The following is a 16,568-nucleotide window of genomic DNA, read 5'->3' on the forward strand; positions in this document are numbered from 1 at the left end:
CTTAGAGGATCTCTGTGTGTCCACAGTATGTGCAGAAGGCTACAAGGAAGGCACGTATATGCTTTACTTTCACATCTTGCCTTCTCATGCCACTTGGGGTTGGAAGGGCAGTCCTAGCTTCTCCAACAAAAAGCCATTTCAATAATGGTGAGGGAGGATCAGACACTGCCCGAAGCAACATCTCTAGATCTTGCCATTGGTCTCAAGGGTTATAAGCACAGAGACACACAGAGATGGACACATACTTCCAGTCACACAGGGAGCAGATATTAAGGCTCATGGGCAGAGCATACATACTGGCAGTCCTACTATAGCTTCCTTCCTGGTGTAAAAGGTACTTCATATGCTTTAAAATATAGGTGTCTTTACTGAAAGTGGAAATCAGCGAGTCCCAGAACAAGTTAAATTTTACAGTGGTTCTGTTGAGTTAAAAAGTGGTGTTATTTTATCAACAAAGAATTTTTTGCATGCATATTTTAAGTTTTATCTAAATTCAAAATGTAAATAACAAATGGTTAGTAATAAGTGGGGGATTCTCTGGTAGCTCAGCTGGTAAAGAATCTGCCTGCAATGCAGGAGACCTGGGTTCGATCCCTGGGCTGGGAAGATCCCTCGAGGAGGGCACAGTAACTCTCTCCAGTATTCTTGCCTGGAGAATCCCCATGGACAGAGGAGCCTGGTGGGCTACAGTCCATGGGGTCACATAGAGTTGGACATGACTAAGCAACTAAGCACAGCCCAGCACAGTATTAAGTGGAAATAACAGACTCACTCTGTTCTATATCCTGGGCAGGTTTCACTCCCGAATTCACTTCCAGAGTTCCAGGCACGGCGGTGAGAGAGAAAAGCAGTGGGATGATGGGAAGTGTGGATTCTGGGCTGCCTTTAACTTTATCCACAGGCAATCAGGGCGGTGAAGACAGCCAGAGGAGGAGGCAGCCCGACCCGGGTTGCCCTGGTGCGTGCTAGCAGGTTGCTCTCTTCCCCCGTACCCCCCTTTCCTCTCTCCTCTGAAGGCATGGCACTGTCTCACCCCATCTTCAACTCTCATTTCAAGTTTGATTCTGCAAAGGAACTCCTTCCATGGTAAACAGCAGACTAACCCCAACCATTGTAAGATAAATAAGCTTCACTCTTAGCTTCACGCTCACTGATTATTTAATTGCCTTGTTTTGGAAATGCTGGATGGGATTAACAGGGATCCTACTACGACTTTCTACACTAAGAACCTATCAAACACGGGAAGAGGCAGCTCTGGGAAGGCTGATGTCATATGACATCACGACCACCAGCAGGGAACCATCTTAATCCCACCACTAGAGAATCCATTTCTTTACAGAATCTCCTCTTTCAGAGTCCTACTTTTTCTTCTTACACAAAGATAGCAAACATCGCACACTGTCTGACATCCTACCTTTTCACTCACAGTCTATATCAGTACCTAAATATCTGCCCATCCCTTTCCATAGTTGCATGGTATTCCATTGTGTGCACACACAAGAAGATTTCTATGTTGTCCTAATTGATGGATAATTAGTTGTTATCCAAACTTTTACTTCTACATGCAATGCTATAATTACTACCCTTCTACATGCATCATATGATCTTTTGAAATAATGAATCAGGTTTGATTTTGCTACTTCTCATGGAAAACTGTTCAATGGCTTCGCATTACTCTCAGAATAACTACAAACAGCTCCCTAACAACTATAAGAACTGACATGACTTGGCTCTTTCCATTTTGATTTCATCTCATACTACTTGCATTTTTACTTACTATATTTCACATACACCTTTTAGTACCTTAATATATGAAATCCAGTCTTGTCATGGAAATGTTGCACATTTTCTGTCTGCCTGCAACAATATACCCTTGGCTGTGAATATCCCCAGTGTTTCATCACTGAAGTGTCAGATCAAATGTCCTGTCTTTGGGAAGACCTTTCCAATTTGCAGAGGCTTCTGCATCCCCAATTACTTGCTATCACATTAACCTACACCCATTTCACAGTTGTTCAGTTCATTCACTCAGTCGTGTCTGACTCTTTGCAATCCCATGAATCGCAGCATGCCAGGCCTCCCTGTCCATCACCATCTCCCGGAGTTCACTCAGACTCACATCCATCGAGTCCGTGATGCCATCCAGCCATCTCATCCTGGGTCGTCCCCTTCTCCTCCTGACCCCAATCTCTCCCAGCATCAGAGTCTTTTCCAATGAGTCAACCCTTCGCATGAGGTATCCAAAGTACTGGAGCTTCAGCTTTAGCATCATTCCTTCCAAAGAAATCCCAGGGTTGATCTCCTTCAGAATGGACTGGTTGGATCTCCTTGCAGTCCAAGGGACTCTCAAGAGTCTTCTCCAACACCACAGTTCAAACACATCAATTCTTCGGCGCTCAGCCTTCTTCACAGTCCAACTCTCACATCCATACATGACCACAGGAAAAACCATAGCCTTGACTAGACGGACCTTAGTCGGCAAAGTAATGTCTCTGCTTTTGAATATGCTATCTAGGTTGGTCATAACTTTTTTCCCAAGGAGTAAGCATCTTTTAATTTCATGGCTGCAGTCACCATCTACAGTGATTTTGGAGCCCCCAAAAATAAAGTCTGACACTGTTTCTACTGTTTCCCCATCTATTTCCCATGAAGTGATGGGACCAGATGCCATGATCTTCGTTTTCTGAATGTTGAGCTTTAAGCCAACTTTTTCACTCTCCTCTTTCACTTTCATCAAGAGGCTTTTTAGCTCCTCTTCACTTTCTGCCATAAGGGTGGTGTCATCTGCATATCTGAGGTGATTGATATTTCTCCCACAATCTTGATTCCAGCTTGTGATCCTTCCAGTCCAGTGTTTCTCATGATGTACTCTGCATATAAGTTAAATAAGCAGGGTGACAATATACAGCCTTGACGTACTCCTTTTCCTATTTGGAACCAGTCTGTTGTTCCATGTCCAATTCTAACTGTTGCTTCCTGACCTGCCTACAGATTTTTCAAGAGGCAGGTTAGGTGGTCTGGTATTCACATCTCTTTTGTGGTCCACTGGAGAAGGGAATGGCAAGCCACTTCAGTATTCATCCCTTGAGAACCCCATGAACAGTAGGAAAAGGCAAAATGATAAGATACCAAAAGAGGAATTCCCCAGGTCATTAGGTGTCCAATATGCTACTGGAGATCAGTGGAGAAATGACTCCAGAAAGAATGAAGGGATGGAGCCAAAGCAAAAACAATACCCAGTTGTGGATGTGACTGGTGATAGAAGCAAGGTCCGATGCTGTAAAGAGCAATATTGCATAGGAACCTGGAATGTCAGGTCCATGAATCAAGGCAAATTGGAAGTGGTCCAACACCCATTTCACAGTCTGAAATAATTCTGGTTTTATTTCCTTGCACGTTGTCTATACTGTCTGTCTTCTCTAGGTTGTAAGCCTAGAGAGCAGGAGTCTTGCCTGATATCCACCACTATATTCTAGTGCCTAGAGTAATGATTAGCACATTATTCAATAAATGTTTATTGAATGGATGAGTGCACTATTATTAAATAGGGAAGAACAAGGAAGGACACTGGTGGTAACATTCTATGAGCGGAGGGGAAAAATAATTCAAAGCCCCACCAGGGAGCAATGGTCTGTCCTAGTGAAATTATTTTATCCCAAATGTTCCGAGGTTTATTATAAGAAAAAAAAGCTTAAAAACTGAATGAGGTGTAAAATAGATAGTAAGGAGTTGCTAAACACACAGGGAGCCCAGCCTGGCACTCTGTGATGACCTGGGGGTAGAGGGGAGCTGGTGTGGAGAGGGTGGGATGGGGCTGGGGAGGGAGGCCCAGGAGGGAAGGAATATATGTATAATTATGACTGATTCACATTGTTGTATGGCAGAAACCAACACAAAATTGCAAAGCAATTTTTCACCAATTAAAAAAAAAATTGAATGAGCATAGGGCCCCAATCTTTCCAGCCAAGAGAAGGCAGACTCCAAATTGGAGGGAGACTAGCTGCCAGATACTTCCCGGATTTCATCATGCTATCTGCTACCTATGATTCCTCAGTGGCCTTCCATATCTGATGGGGAAAAGGGTCCAATCCTATGTTTTCATATATAAGGCCTTCTTCATCCTGACTGCACCCACCTCATTTCCTGCCTCAGTAAGGAAGACTCCTAAGACAACTCCTCCATCCCAGTGAGATGGATTTATTCAGCATCACTTAGCTGTATCTTTCATCTTCATTAAGGCTTCAAGTGATTTCCCTGCTCTAAATTCCCACCTACCCTCTGGACACTTTAGGTTTCACTTCCTCCTTGAGACTCTCCAGACTCCCCAGTCCCATGGCGTCCATCGTCTGTTTATTCACTTGCCCACGAACAGTTGCCCAGGACGGCTTGGGAAATGAATGTTTTCTAGTGAGGTCATGAACATGAACTCTTTTATAGTGATTGTGTGTGTGTGTGTGTGTGTGTGTGTGTGAGAGAGAGAGAGAGAGAGAGAGAGAGAGACTTCTCTAGTTCAATTTTAAGGTGTGGAAGTTATGCCTTAAACCTCTTGATTACATCACAGGTGTATTGACTTAGTGCTCAATAAATACAGAATTGATAAATTATATTTACTTTCTATAGTGATCTCTCAGCTTCTTTTAAATTTCAGTGCAAACCCTTAAAACATTGCTTGAATAGATAATTTATTTCTTTAAGTAATTTCTTTAAAAAATAACTTTGGCAGGCTAAAGTTCATGTGGGTAAACAAAATTTCTTTAAAAAGATAAATAGATTGTTTGAAATGAGATATGGAGCCATCAGAGAGTCCTAGCTATTAAAGAATACAGAATCTAGCTACTATCCCTCCACAAATACTTTCTCATGCACATCATCCAAGATAGGATACCCAGAGTGGCACACCCGGGTCTGGGAGATCTGTAGACCCCATTCTCAGTAAACGCACCAAACTGAACATATAGCATCTCTATGCCTCAGCTTCCTTACTTGAGCAAAGTAACTGGGTTAAAATACATGATTTCTGAGTTCCTATACATTTCTAGGAATTTATATTATTCAAAAGAAAATATATTAGAGTTTTCAGTTCAGAGGAAGAAAGCAAGAGGAAAAAGATGAATTAGAAAATAAACACTCTTGTTATAATTTGTTCAGTATTATAAAAGCTATCTGGGTAATTGGAATTAAGGGGGAGAATTAATCATTTATCTTGATTTTCATCTATGAATTATATTTCATGGTAATCAAATAGCCTGAGGGACATTTATTTTTTTTACAGAAGAATTCCAGTTAATAAGTGGATAAGAAATAACAATTAGAAAATCATTTGTAACTCTAATTGATCATCACTGAGAAGCCATTAGATGAAGAGTGATGGGAGAGTCTACAATGGAGGAATCAAGCAGTCTGCCCTGGATTCACCGTTAGATGTGAGCGTCAGTAAGTGTGAGATGGCTGTGATGTAATATGAAGTACACAAGTCCCATTTTAAAGTAGCCCTGATACCACATATAAAGTATTCTTGCCAAATAATATCAAACCTGGATCTAATCAAGTCTTTACAGCTGACTTTCAGATTGTAGGAACTATGGGGAACAAGGAAGCAATGACACCATAAAGAAGCAAGCAGACAGGTCCAGAGTGTGCAAATTTTATAGATCATTGGGCCCTGTTCCTTCAAAAGTCAATGGCATGAAAAAAATAAAGGGATTAGGTATGGCTCCGTATTAAACAATTAAACTTTCATCTCTGGAGGAGAAAGTTACTATAAAGACGAAATTGGGCACAGAATCTTGGTCCTCTTCTGACCCTAGTATCCCAACCACTTGGGCTCATTGAAGACACAAAAATCTTTCTGATCTTGCCAATGACAGGATCCTGCTTTCAGATCCAAAGTCTAGTTGTCGAGGAGGAGGTCACTTCTCTGCTTACAAATGGAAGAAGATAGCATTAGTGACTTGGAATTTCTTTAAGTCCAAGAGCGATGAGGAGACCAAAGGTAATCAGAGGGATAAGGGAGGAATCAAGCTCTTTGAAGAGCCTAGCATCTACACCAAAGTTGTTGTTGTTGTTCAGTTGCTAAGTCGTGTCCCACTCTTTGCGACCACGGACTGCAGCATGCCCAGCTTCCCTGTCCTTCAGTATCTCCTGGAGTTTGCTCAAGTTCAAGTCCATTGACTCAGGGATGCTATCTAACTATCTCATCCTCTGCTGTGCTTTTCTCCCTGTGCCTTCAATCTTTCCCAGCATCAGGGTCTTTTTCAATGAGTCAGTTCTTTGCATCAGGTGGCCAAAGTATTGGAGCTTTAGCTTCAGCATCAGTCCTTCCAATGAATATTCAGGATTGATTTCCTTTAGGATTGACTGGTTGGATCTCTTTGCAGTCCAAGGGACTTTCAAGAGTCTTCTCCAAAACCACAGTTCAACAGCATCAATTCTTTGGCACTCAGGCTTCTTTATGGTCCAACTCTCACATCCATACATGACTACTGGAAAAACCATAGCTTTGACCATACAGATCTTTGTTGGAAAAGTGGCCTCCATTTTTCAATACACTGTCTAGGTTTGTTATATATAGCTTTCCTTCCAAGGAGCAAATGTCTTTTAATTTCATGGCTGCAGTCACTGTCTGCAGTGATTTTGGAGCCCAAGAAAATAAAATCTGTCACTGTTTTCACTTTCCCCCTTCTGTTTGCCATGAAGTGATGGGAGTGGATGTCATGATCTTAGTTTTTTGAATGTTGAGCTTTAAGCCAGCCTTTTCACTCTCCTCTTTCACTCTCATCAAGAGGCTCTTGAGTTCCTTTCCACTTTCTGCCATTAGAGTGGTATCATCTGCATATCTGAGGTTGCTGATGTTTCTCCCAGCAACCTTGACTCTAGCTTGTGATAAATCCAGGCTTTGCGTGATGTAATCTGCATATAGGGCTTCCGCGGTGGCTCAGCAGGGAAAGAATCCACCTGCAGTGCAGGAGCCACAGGAGACATGGGTTTGATCCCTGGGTCGGGAAGATCCCCCAGAGGAGGGCATGGCAGCCCACTCCAGTATTCTTGCCTAAAGAATCCCATGGACAGAGGAGCCTGGCAGGCTACAGTCCAGGGTTACAAAGAGCCAGACATGGCTGAAGTAACTTAGTATGCATACACAGTCTTCACACAAATTAAATAAGCAGCGTGAGAATATACAGCCTTGTCATAATCCTTCCTGAATTTTGAACCAGTCCATTGTTCCATGTCCGGTTCTAACTGTTGCTTCTTGACCTGCATACAGGTATCTCAGGAGACAAGTAAGGTGTTATAGTATTCCCTTCAGAATTTTCCACAGTTTGTTGTGATCTACACAGTCAAAGGCTTTAGCATAATCAATGAAGCAGATGTAAATGTTTTTCTGGAATTCCCTTGCTTTCTCTATGATCCAGCGAATGTTGGCAATTCGATCTCTGGCTCCTCTGCCTTTTCTAAACTCAGTTTGTACATCTGGAAGTTCTCAGTTCATGTGTGGCTAACGGCTAGCTTGAAGGATTTTGAATATAACCTTGCTAGCATGTGAAATGAGCGTAAATTGTACAGTCGTTTGAACATTCTTTGGAACTGCCTTTCTTTGGGATTGGAATGAAAACTGATCTTTTCCAGTCCTGTGGCCAACTGCGGAGTTTTCTAATTTGCTGACATATCAAGTGCAGCACTTTAACAGCATCATCTTTTAGGATTTGAAATAGATCTGCTGGAATTCCATCATCTCCATTAGCTTTGTTCGTAGTAATGCTTCCGAAGGCCCACTTGACTTCACACTCCAGCATGTCTGACTCGAGATAAGTGACCACACCATCATGGTTATCTGGGTCATTAAGAATTTTCTGTATCATTCTTCTGTGTATTCTTACCAGTTCTTCTTAATCTCTTTTCTTTCTGTTAGGCCCTCACCATTTCTGTCCTTTATTGTGCCCATCCTTGCCTGAAATGTTCCCTTCATATCTGCAATTATTCAGTTGGGTATATCTTTCCCTTTCTCCCTTGCCTTTCACTTCTCTTCTTTTCTCAGCTATTTGTAAAGCCTCTTCAGACAACCACTTTGCCTTCTTGTATTTCTTTTTCTAGGGGATGATTTTGGTCTCCACCCCTTTACAATGTTATGAATCCCTGTCCATAGTTCTTCAGGCACTCTGTATACCAGATCTAATCCCTTAAATCTATTTGTCGCCTCCACTGTATAACCATAGGCATTTGACTTAAGTCATACATGAATGGTCTAGTGTTTTCTCCTACTTTCTTCAATTTAAGTCTGAATTTTGCAATAAGGAGCTCATGATTTGAGTCACAGTCAGGTCCAGGTCTTGTTTTTGCTGACTATATAGAGCTTCTCTGTCTTCAACTGCAAAGAATATAATCAATTTGATTTCAGTATTGACCATCTGGTGATGTCCATGTGTAGAGTCATCTCTTGTGTTGTTGGAAGAGGGTGTGTTTGCTATGACCAGTGTGTTCTGTTGACAAAACTCTGTTAGCCTTTGCCCTGCTTTGTTTTGTATTTCACTGCTACTGCTAAGTCACTTCAGTCGTGTCCGACTCTGTGCAACCCCATAGACGGCAGCCCACCAGGCTCCACCGTCCCTGGGATTCTCCAGGCAAGAACACTGGAGTGGGTTGCCATTTCCTTCTCCAATGCATGAAAGTGAAAAGTCAAAGCGAAGTCGCTCAGTCGTGTCCGACCCTCAGCGACCCCACGGACTGAAGCCTACCAGGCTCCTCCATCCATGGGATTTTCCAGGCAAGAGTACTGGAGTGGGGTGCCATTGCCTTCTCCAAGGCCAAACTAAACCAAAATAGTAGCAAGAAACGATGGGTGGATAGGTTTAGAGCTGTCCAAGGTGCTGAACAGGCTTCCCTGGTGGCTCAGAGGTTAAAGCGTCTGCCTGCAATGCAGGAGACCTGGTTCGATCCCTGGGTAGGGAAGATCCCCTAGAGAAGGAAATGACAACCCACTCCAGTACTCTTGCCTGGAGGATCCCATGGACGGAGGAGCCTGGTGGGCTACAGTCCACGGTGTCGCAAAGAGTTGGACATGACTGAGCGACTTCACTTTCACTTTCAAGGTGCTGAACTGTCCCCCTTTCCTTTCAGGGTTTTGATGTGGATGAGATAAATTTGAGTGTAGAGTTTTTGCAGAGAAGGAAAATGAAAGTCGAAAGCTGAGAACGTCTAGATATATGCATAGTGTCCGAGGAGGGGGAGAAGCCATTATTAGAGGACCTAGTGATGACCCTGAAATGCATGATCAGCACCCACTTTTTGAAAGTATTAAGACACAAGGAAAAACTTTGATCCAGAAGAAATGTGGGTTCCCTGTGGTAGAGGCATAAGAAAACAGGGTTGGTATATGAGGGCTTGAAACAGAGGTATTAAACAAATTCTATATTATGCCCCCACTGCATTAGAGGCAGTGTGAGGGGCATTAGGGAAGAGTAATGAATATGCCAATGGTACTCATGGAGCTGCTAGTTAAGTAAGGGAGCCAGACTGAGCATATAGTTACAAATATGATGACTATTCGAGGAGAGGGCTTACGTAAGGTAAGGCAATAGGAAGAACTTTCAGTGAGGAGGTTAGTCCACCAGAGAGTTTGTTCATCATAAACAGGGAGATGTAATCATGGCAGAGCTAGGAAAGAGAAGAGAGTGAAAAGAAAACTTTTTAAATGGATGTTTATCTTGGAGACTTCTCATTGCTGCAAATTCATATATATCATACCATTCACTGGATGGACTGGAACAATCAGGAATGAAAAGGCAATTACACATCTCAAAAAGGACCAGCAAACAAAGAGAGTGAGATTGGTGAGAAAGTTTCCCTGACATTTTGTGTGTGGGAGGTGAGGAGGAGGAGTACTTAGGAGGCAATGATGAACATTTGTATCTTATAAACATGAATCCACAAATGATGGAAGACTGTTTATCTTCCCCTCCTTTCTCCCTGTTACAGTGACTTAAATGTTTGGCTCCATAACAAAATTTCTCAACAAGGGATTTGGGAATTTGCTAGGAAGAAATAAACATTTAAAATAGTTTAAATTGCTTTGCTATTTGAAAACAAATGTGGTTTCATAGCTTCTTTATTAAATTTATGCCCAGGAAACTATGGTATCATGAACCAACACACCTCATTTGGGGGTTTCACGGTCAGTGAACAGTCCTCAATAGTTCCATAAGCAGGGTCCCTCTCCCTGAACATGTTCCTTTAGAAAGTGAAAACATGTTGAGGCCACCCATTTCCCACCCCCGCCCCTTTCCTCCTCCTTCTCCTCTGCCTTCCCTTCTATTCTCTAACCTCAAACATGGGGGTACTCAGGAACCTGCTCTTGGTCGCTCTTGTTTTTCTGAAGCATCATTTCCTCACTCTCGCGGCTTCAGTGAAGCCTCTGCACTAACAACTCTTAGATCAATATCTCATATCAGTATCTCCCAACTAGTCTGACTCCTGAGCTCCAGACCCAGCTGTTACTAACCATCACTCCTAGATGCCTCCCAGACCTTTGAATTAAACATACCAGGAGGAAGAAGCTCCTGCAGCAGCCTTACCTTTCTTGCTCAACTTTCCTTCTCAGCCAATCCTGTAATAAGCCTTCTGCTTAAGCATTTCTCAAATCTTTCTACATTTTCTCCGTCCCCCACTGCTACCATCATCGTGCAGGGCATCGTTATCTCCCATCATCTCTTAGCCACTCGTTTGAAGTTGGCTTTCTTTTCCATCTAACCTATTCCCCACAGACACTATGATAATCTTCCCTACATGACTACTGTTCTGAGACTCTCTGATGGCTTCTCAGGACAATTAGGATAAAGAGCCAGTCCTTGACGAGACTTGTAATACCTTGCATGGCCTGATTCTTGTCTACTTTCTAGATCCCACACCCATTCCTTATTTTGTCGTCATTCTGAACTGCGCTTTCATTTCTGAAACATATCAGTCTTTCTTATATTTTAGAGCTTTTATGTTTTTGATCCATTCTGCCTTAAACACACTTCATCTTTGATAAACACCACACCTCACCAAATGTCTAATCCTATAAATTCTTTAGGTCTTAGCTCAAATATTGTCTTTTCAAGGACAGGTCAAGTTGAACCTTATTATTTCTGTATCCATATTTGCAAATTCTCCTACTTGATAAAATTTATGTGTAGCTCTAAAATCAATACTCACAGTCCTTTCACAGTTATTCATGGACATGTGCAGAGCAGCAAAAAATTCACATGTTGCCAGTTGAGGTTAAACAAGATGACTCCGGTTTCAGCTCTCACACTATGAACAAGTGTTTTTGTCATCTACTTAGTGCTGTGGGTTTTGTTTTGTTTTTTTTTTTTTACATTTTTATGTTATAGTGCTAAAGAACTGTCTAGTGTTTCTAAGTGCAAGAAGGCTGTGACGTGCCTTACAGGGAAAATAGATTTGCCACATAACTTTCCTTTAACTTCATCAATAGTGTTGATGGCCATGAGTTCACTGTTAATAAATCAACAATGTATACCATATGAAGTGTCTTTGATCAGTGTGTGTTTATTGCTCTGACTCTTTGTGACCCCATGTACTGTAACCCACCAGGGTCTTCTGTCCATGGGATTCTCCAGGCAAGAATAGTGGAGTGGGTTGCCATGCCCTTCTTCAGGGGATCTTCCCAACCCAGGGATCGAACCCAGGTCTCCTGCATTGCAGGCAGATACTTTACTGTCTGAGCCTCCAGGAAAGCCCCTTCCCCAACACAAAATAAGGTTATGCATTGACTGGTTGATGAAAATGCGTGACCAGAGGATTGCAAGAACCTAACCTTGTGTTTTTCTTAGCAGCAGTGGTTTAGTATTTACAGCAACTTTACAGAGCAAAGCTATGATGAATGGACAATGGAGCGTGCTCAGTCATGCCTGACTCTTTGTGACCCCATGGACTGTAGCGCACCAGGCTCTTCTGTCCATGAAATTTTCCAGGCAAGAATACTGGAACAGGTTGCCATTTCCTACTCCAGGAGATCTTCCCAACCCAGGAATCAAACCCACGTCATCTGTGTTTTCTGCATTGGCAGGTGGACTCTTTACCACTGAGCCCCCTGGGAAGCCCCAAAGGAGGGACACATAGACATCAATAAAGACAAACATTATTCCCGACTCCTGGAATGTTGCTGCTTGACTTTCTAGAACACTTTTCTCAAATACGTCAGTCTTTGCTTTCCTAGATATTTTGGAAGGAGGGATACAACAAAGAACACAAGTGCCCAAGAGAACTCTGGAAAATCTGTGATGAGAAACAGGTTGAGAAGGAATAAGGCAGATTTTGAAGGTGTGGGCAGCAACAGGAACAGTCATCCAGGCGACAAAGAACCAGTAGGCTTTCAGGTGTTTAGTCAGGTGGAGTTAGATAATATGGAGTTGGAGATAGCAGCTTTTGAAAGCAGGAGACAGAGATGAACTCTTATCTTGGATCAACAATTATCTGCCTTTTTTATTGCTGTGACTTGAGGATGAAATGTATGGCAGTTTGAACCATTTTGCCAAGCTTGAGAGAAATCTATAACAGTCCAGGTTGAAAATAGTCAGCCTCCAAGGTGGGGGCCCTAGAAACAAGTGATAGAGTCCAGAGTTGAGAGAAGCTGGAGAGAAGTCAGTACCCTGGACAGATACATGACTCCAAAGACTGTAGAGTGTGTAGCTAGAACTGTGATCTTTAATAAGGGCATCCTCAGTCTTTCTGGTCACCCCTTCACCCTCACTTTAATATGAAGAGTGAAATCTTCATATTAAAAGTGGCCCTAAACAAAAAATGGCCCTAACATTGTCTTCCCTTCTTAGAAAAGTGAGGGAGGTCATCATAGTCTACACGAAATTCCCCACTACCCAGTTCTCTGACCTGACCAGGAGGTGATCAGGGAGCTGCTTGACCTCTGATCCCATCTTGTGGTTGAACCTTGAGGGGATTGTTCAGACTCACTGGGAATATTTCTTCCTTCTCAAGGTTCTAGTCTCTTTGCTTCTCTGTTGCTCCTGAGGTAGGGGTTGTGGTCCTGGTATTTCACAGCTCTTTCCTGGGGGTGGGAGGGCATGGAGTCTCAACTAAGTTAAGATTTAAAGAGTTTCCGCTCTGCCATAGGCACCTTTATTAAGATGAATATGGACGAGTAAAGGCCCCTGCCCTCAAGAGCAATGCCTTGCCAGTGTGTATTAGTGCAGAAGTAAAATACACTTCTTTCTGATTAGGGAAGGGGCACACTTCCTGGGAATATACTTCCTAAACAGTGGTTTGCCTCTGGTGTGGACACTGTATGCATGGATTCTAGGGTAGACAGATCTCATCTCCACCCGCATCAATCTGGTCTGTCAAGTCACTCAAATTAAACACAAAATGGGACTCAGTGCTTTTACTGAGCCAATGGCAGCCTGATCAAACACTGAAGTGATTGTCCTGACACCCATTTGTTGAGTGGCATGGGGAGCGGCTTATCCTGATCTTTTGAATTCTCTGGGGCAAAAGATGATCTTAATAAATCTGACTCATAACTGTCAGACTTTCAGCTACCAGCCAACCTCCTGATAACTCTAAGACAATCATAATGGATAATGAGAGGGTGAGAAAGAATTCAGGGATCTTGTTTTGTCTCTTTGTTAGGAAAGAGTAGAGATTCATTAGCGGTATTCTGAGAATACTTTGCAAATATGTTTCTTTCCATAGACTTATGAAGACAATGAATGGACAGGTGAGGAATAAGCACCCCCTCTCACTTTTCTGGAGCAGACACCCTCCCCCAATGCCCTGACAACATGAATGGGGGACATAGTGAACAGAGGAAGAAGAAGCTGCCCTCATTTCCTCATCTTTTCTTTTCTGACCCATCGGCCCACTGGCTGGGCAGAATGGAACTGGCAGGATGGGCTGGCCCACAGCATAGTTTACCGGACAAAGCATCAGAAGACCTGGATTTGAGTTTTGGCTATGTCTATTTCTTTCTGTGTGTTTCTGAGTAAGCTGTTCAAACCTCACAGGGCCTCAATATTCCTTGCTTGTAGAAAAGAGAGATGATAAACTTCTGTGCAAGCATTCATAAGACTGTCACAAAGGTCAAATGTTTGTATCTTTTATACTTAACAGAGCACTAGGCACATAGCGAATGGTGTAAATGTTCCCTCAATGAATGACTGAGTGGGTACACTGAGATTTGAAAATTGAGGGCTGTGCAAATCTTCATTATTTTATTGCTCTGAAGACTGAGAACTTTCTCTGTGCTTAATCAGAGCTTGTCCCATGTTATGGAAAACACGTTTAATTGTTTAACGCATGTTAAAGCTGCCAAATGAGGCTTCATCAGTCACTATGACAGATATATTGGTTCTCTGCCAGGATCTAAAGAAGTAAGGACAATACAACAGTCAGGACGCCTCTAGGCCACTCGTGGGGGAGACTCAGAGAAGACTGGAGAAGGGTTTGAGTGAATTGCCTTGTCAAAGCCAGTTTCAATGGAAGACAAGAGGGTGAGTTAGAATGGCATAAATCAAGAAAATAATGTGTCTTAAGGAGGTGACATTTAGTATTTAACAACTCTGTTCCAATTATATAATGTATAACGTAATGGCCCAAAGCCAGAAAAAAAAAAATGTTCATAGCAGCCTGATGACAACAAAGCAGCTATGAAGGAAATATTGAACATGAGCTTCATCACAATTACAGATGTAACAAAGTGTTCCTTTGGCATTTTGAAGATAAATTTCTTATTTGGCTTATATCCTATCCCATCATTCATATTTATAACTGAGTTTGACTAATTTTAGATTTGCTATTATAACTAAACAAGCATAATCCTTTATGGAAAATTCATGCGAAGGGAATTTGGTGATATAGCCCTTTCCTCCCCCCGACCCCTCTTAATTTTAATGTCTGAACTAAGAAGAATTAATGCCCTGATATCACAGAAAAAATAAGAGCTACTCATTACCCTGGGATGGGGGGTGTGGAGAAGGAAGGACTGAAATTTGTCCCGAAACACCGGCTTTTCTAACTGATGGAAACATCAGAATGGTAGCAATCTACTGTTCCTGGTTTCCTGCCACCCCGGGGTGGAAGGGCCCACACACTGCCAGAGAGATGGGCAGGGGCTTGGGTGAAGAGCTGCGGTCTGCCCTCCCCCACCCTGACCTTGAGCTACCTTTGTTGTCGTGCCAAACTCTCAGCTTGCAGAGGTGGCCCAAGCTCAGCATGTCGGAGAAGTTGAACGTGTCGGTGCTGTTCCGCTCGAACTTGTTCCAGTTGGCCGACTGCTTCAGGGCCAGGGTCCCGCTGTCCCCGTTCTCCCCGAAGATAATGATGAACACGTTGGCATCGGTGCCTGCTCCTGGGGTGCACAAGACAAGGGTTCTGGCCTCTCTGAATCACAGCCCTCTTGCTCTGGCTTCACTCTTGGGATCTAGGGAGGAGCCAGGGGTGCACGTGGGCAAGTTCAGAGTCGTCAAAGCCAGGGATGAGGTCAGAAAGGGCTGGTCAGTGTCCTGGGGCTCCCAGGTCTACAACTCTATCCTTTGTCTTATGTTTGAGCCTTGTTAATGCTGTTGGGTTAACTGGGGTCCTGGTTAGCAGGATGGGACCCCAGTGGATGGTTTGGTACAAGAACTCATGTATTCTGTGGAAATATACCCATCCTTAAAGGCATGCCATGTAGACTGGCTTTACAGTTTAGAAATAAACACCTTCCTATACAATGTGAAAGTTCTTTGTTCCCACATCTGCCTCTGGTTGACATTCCATGCTAGAGCTGCTCATTGTCTGCTTAAGTCAAATAGAAGTAGTGACCCAGTTGGAAAGAAAAGGCTTCTGGGAGAGGTGACCCCTTGAAACTTTTCTGATACATACTCCATGATTATCAATGAACTTATTACTTTCTGAGGGTGCATCATGAAGGGATGAGGGACTTGAAGATGAATGAACACTCGGAACTTTGAGCAAAGAGAGTGAAATCTTCTTTCTTAGGAAGAAAGGAAGTGCCACAAATCTGGTGCCTTGCCAGCTGTCCTGACCCAACATGTATGCCTGAGCTGCCAATTTAGGAAAGCTTCATTTCTTTGGCTTCATTTGCAAGAGGTGCCTATCACTGTGCCCAGAGAGCTTCCCTGTTGAAAGTGTGAACTAGCAGGGCCAACCAGGGATCCCTCACTACTATTTATAGGTAGTGTGAGTTTTCAGGGTCCTTGCACCAGCTCCCAGGGGACAGAACTGGTTGAGGGGAGGGAGGCAGCACCCACTGCTTCCCTTTCAGCTGCAGGCCTCTGCCTGCATTGGTGCTTTTGCTTGGAAGGCCCTTCCTCTGGTGTCCCATCTGCCTCACTGGTTTCTGTTTGTCTTTTTGGTTGCACTTTGGCACCACCTCTGGGAAGCCCTCCCTGATTTTTGCCCCCAATCTCTGGCTAGGGAAGGTGCCCTCCTGTAGGTTCCCAGCACCTGGTACACCTGTGCCAGCCTCTGTCACATCCTCGCCGTCACTGCTGCACTCGAATGTCACTCACATGTGGGCTCAAGGACTTACCCTATCCTAAGATCCCAGGCCAAAG

General features: G+C 43.3%; 1 protein-coding gene across 2 annotated transcripts in view; it reads right to left on the reverse strand.

Annotated features, from left to right (window-relative positions):
• Positions 1 to 16,568, reverse strand: part of LOXHD1 (lipoxygenase homology PLAT domains 1) — a 197,177-nt gene that overhangs the window by 14,654 nt on the left and 165,955 nt on the right. For both annotated transcript variants that reach the window (XM_069568464.1, XM_069568462.1), the window contains one exon: positions 15,173 to 15,358. In XM_069568464.1, coding sequence (XP_069424565.1) covers positions 15,173 to 15,358 — 186 coding nt within the window. The remainder of the gene's footprint in view (positions 1 to 15,172; positions 15,359 to 16,568) is intronic.

This window comes from Ovis canadensis, chromosome 23, assembly GCF_042477335.2.
Source record: "Ovis canadensis isolate MfBH-ARS-UI-01 breed Bighorn chromosome 23, ARS-UI_OviCan_v2, whole genome shotgun sequence".
Taxonomy (NCBI): domain Eukaryota; kingdom Metazoa; phylum Chordata; class Mammalia; order Artiodactyla; family Bovidae; genus Ovis; species Ovis canadensis.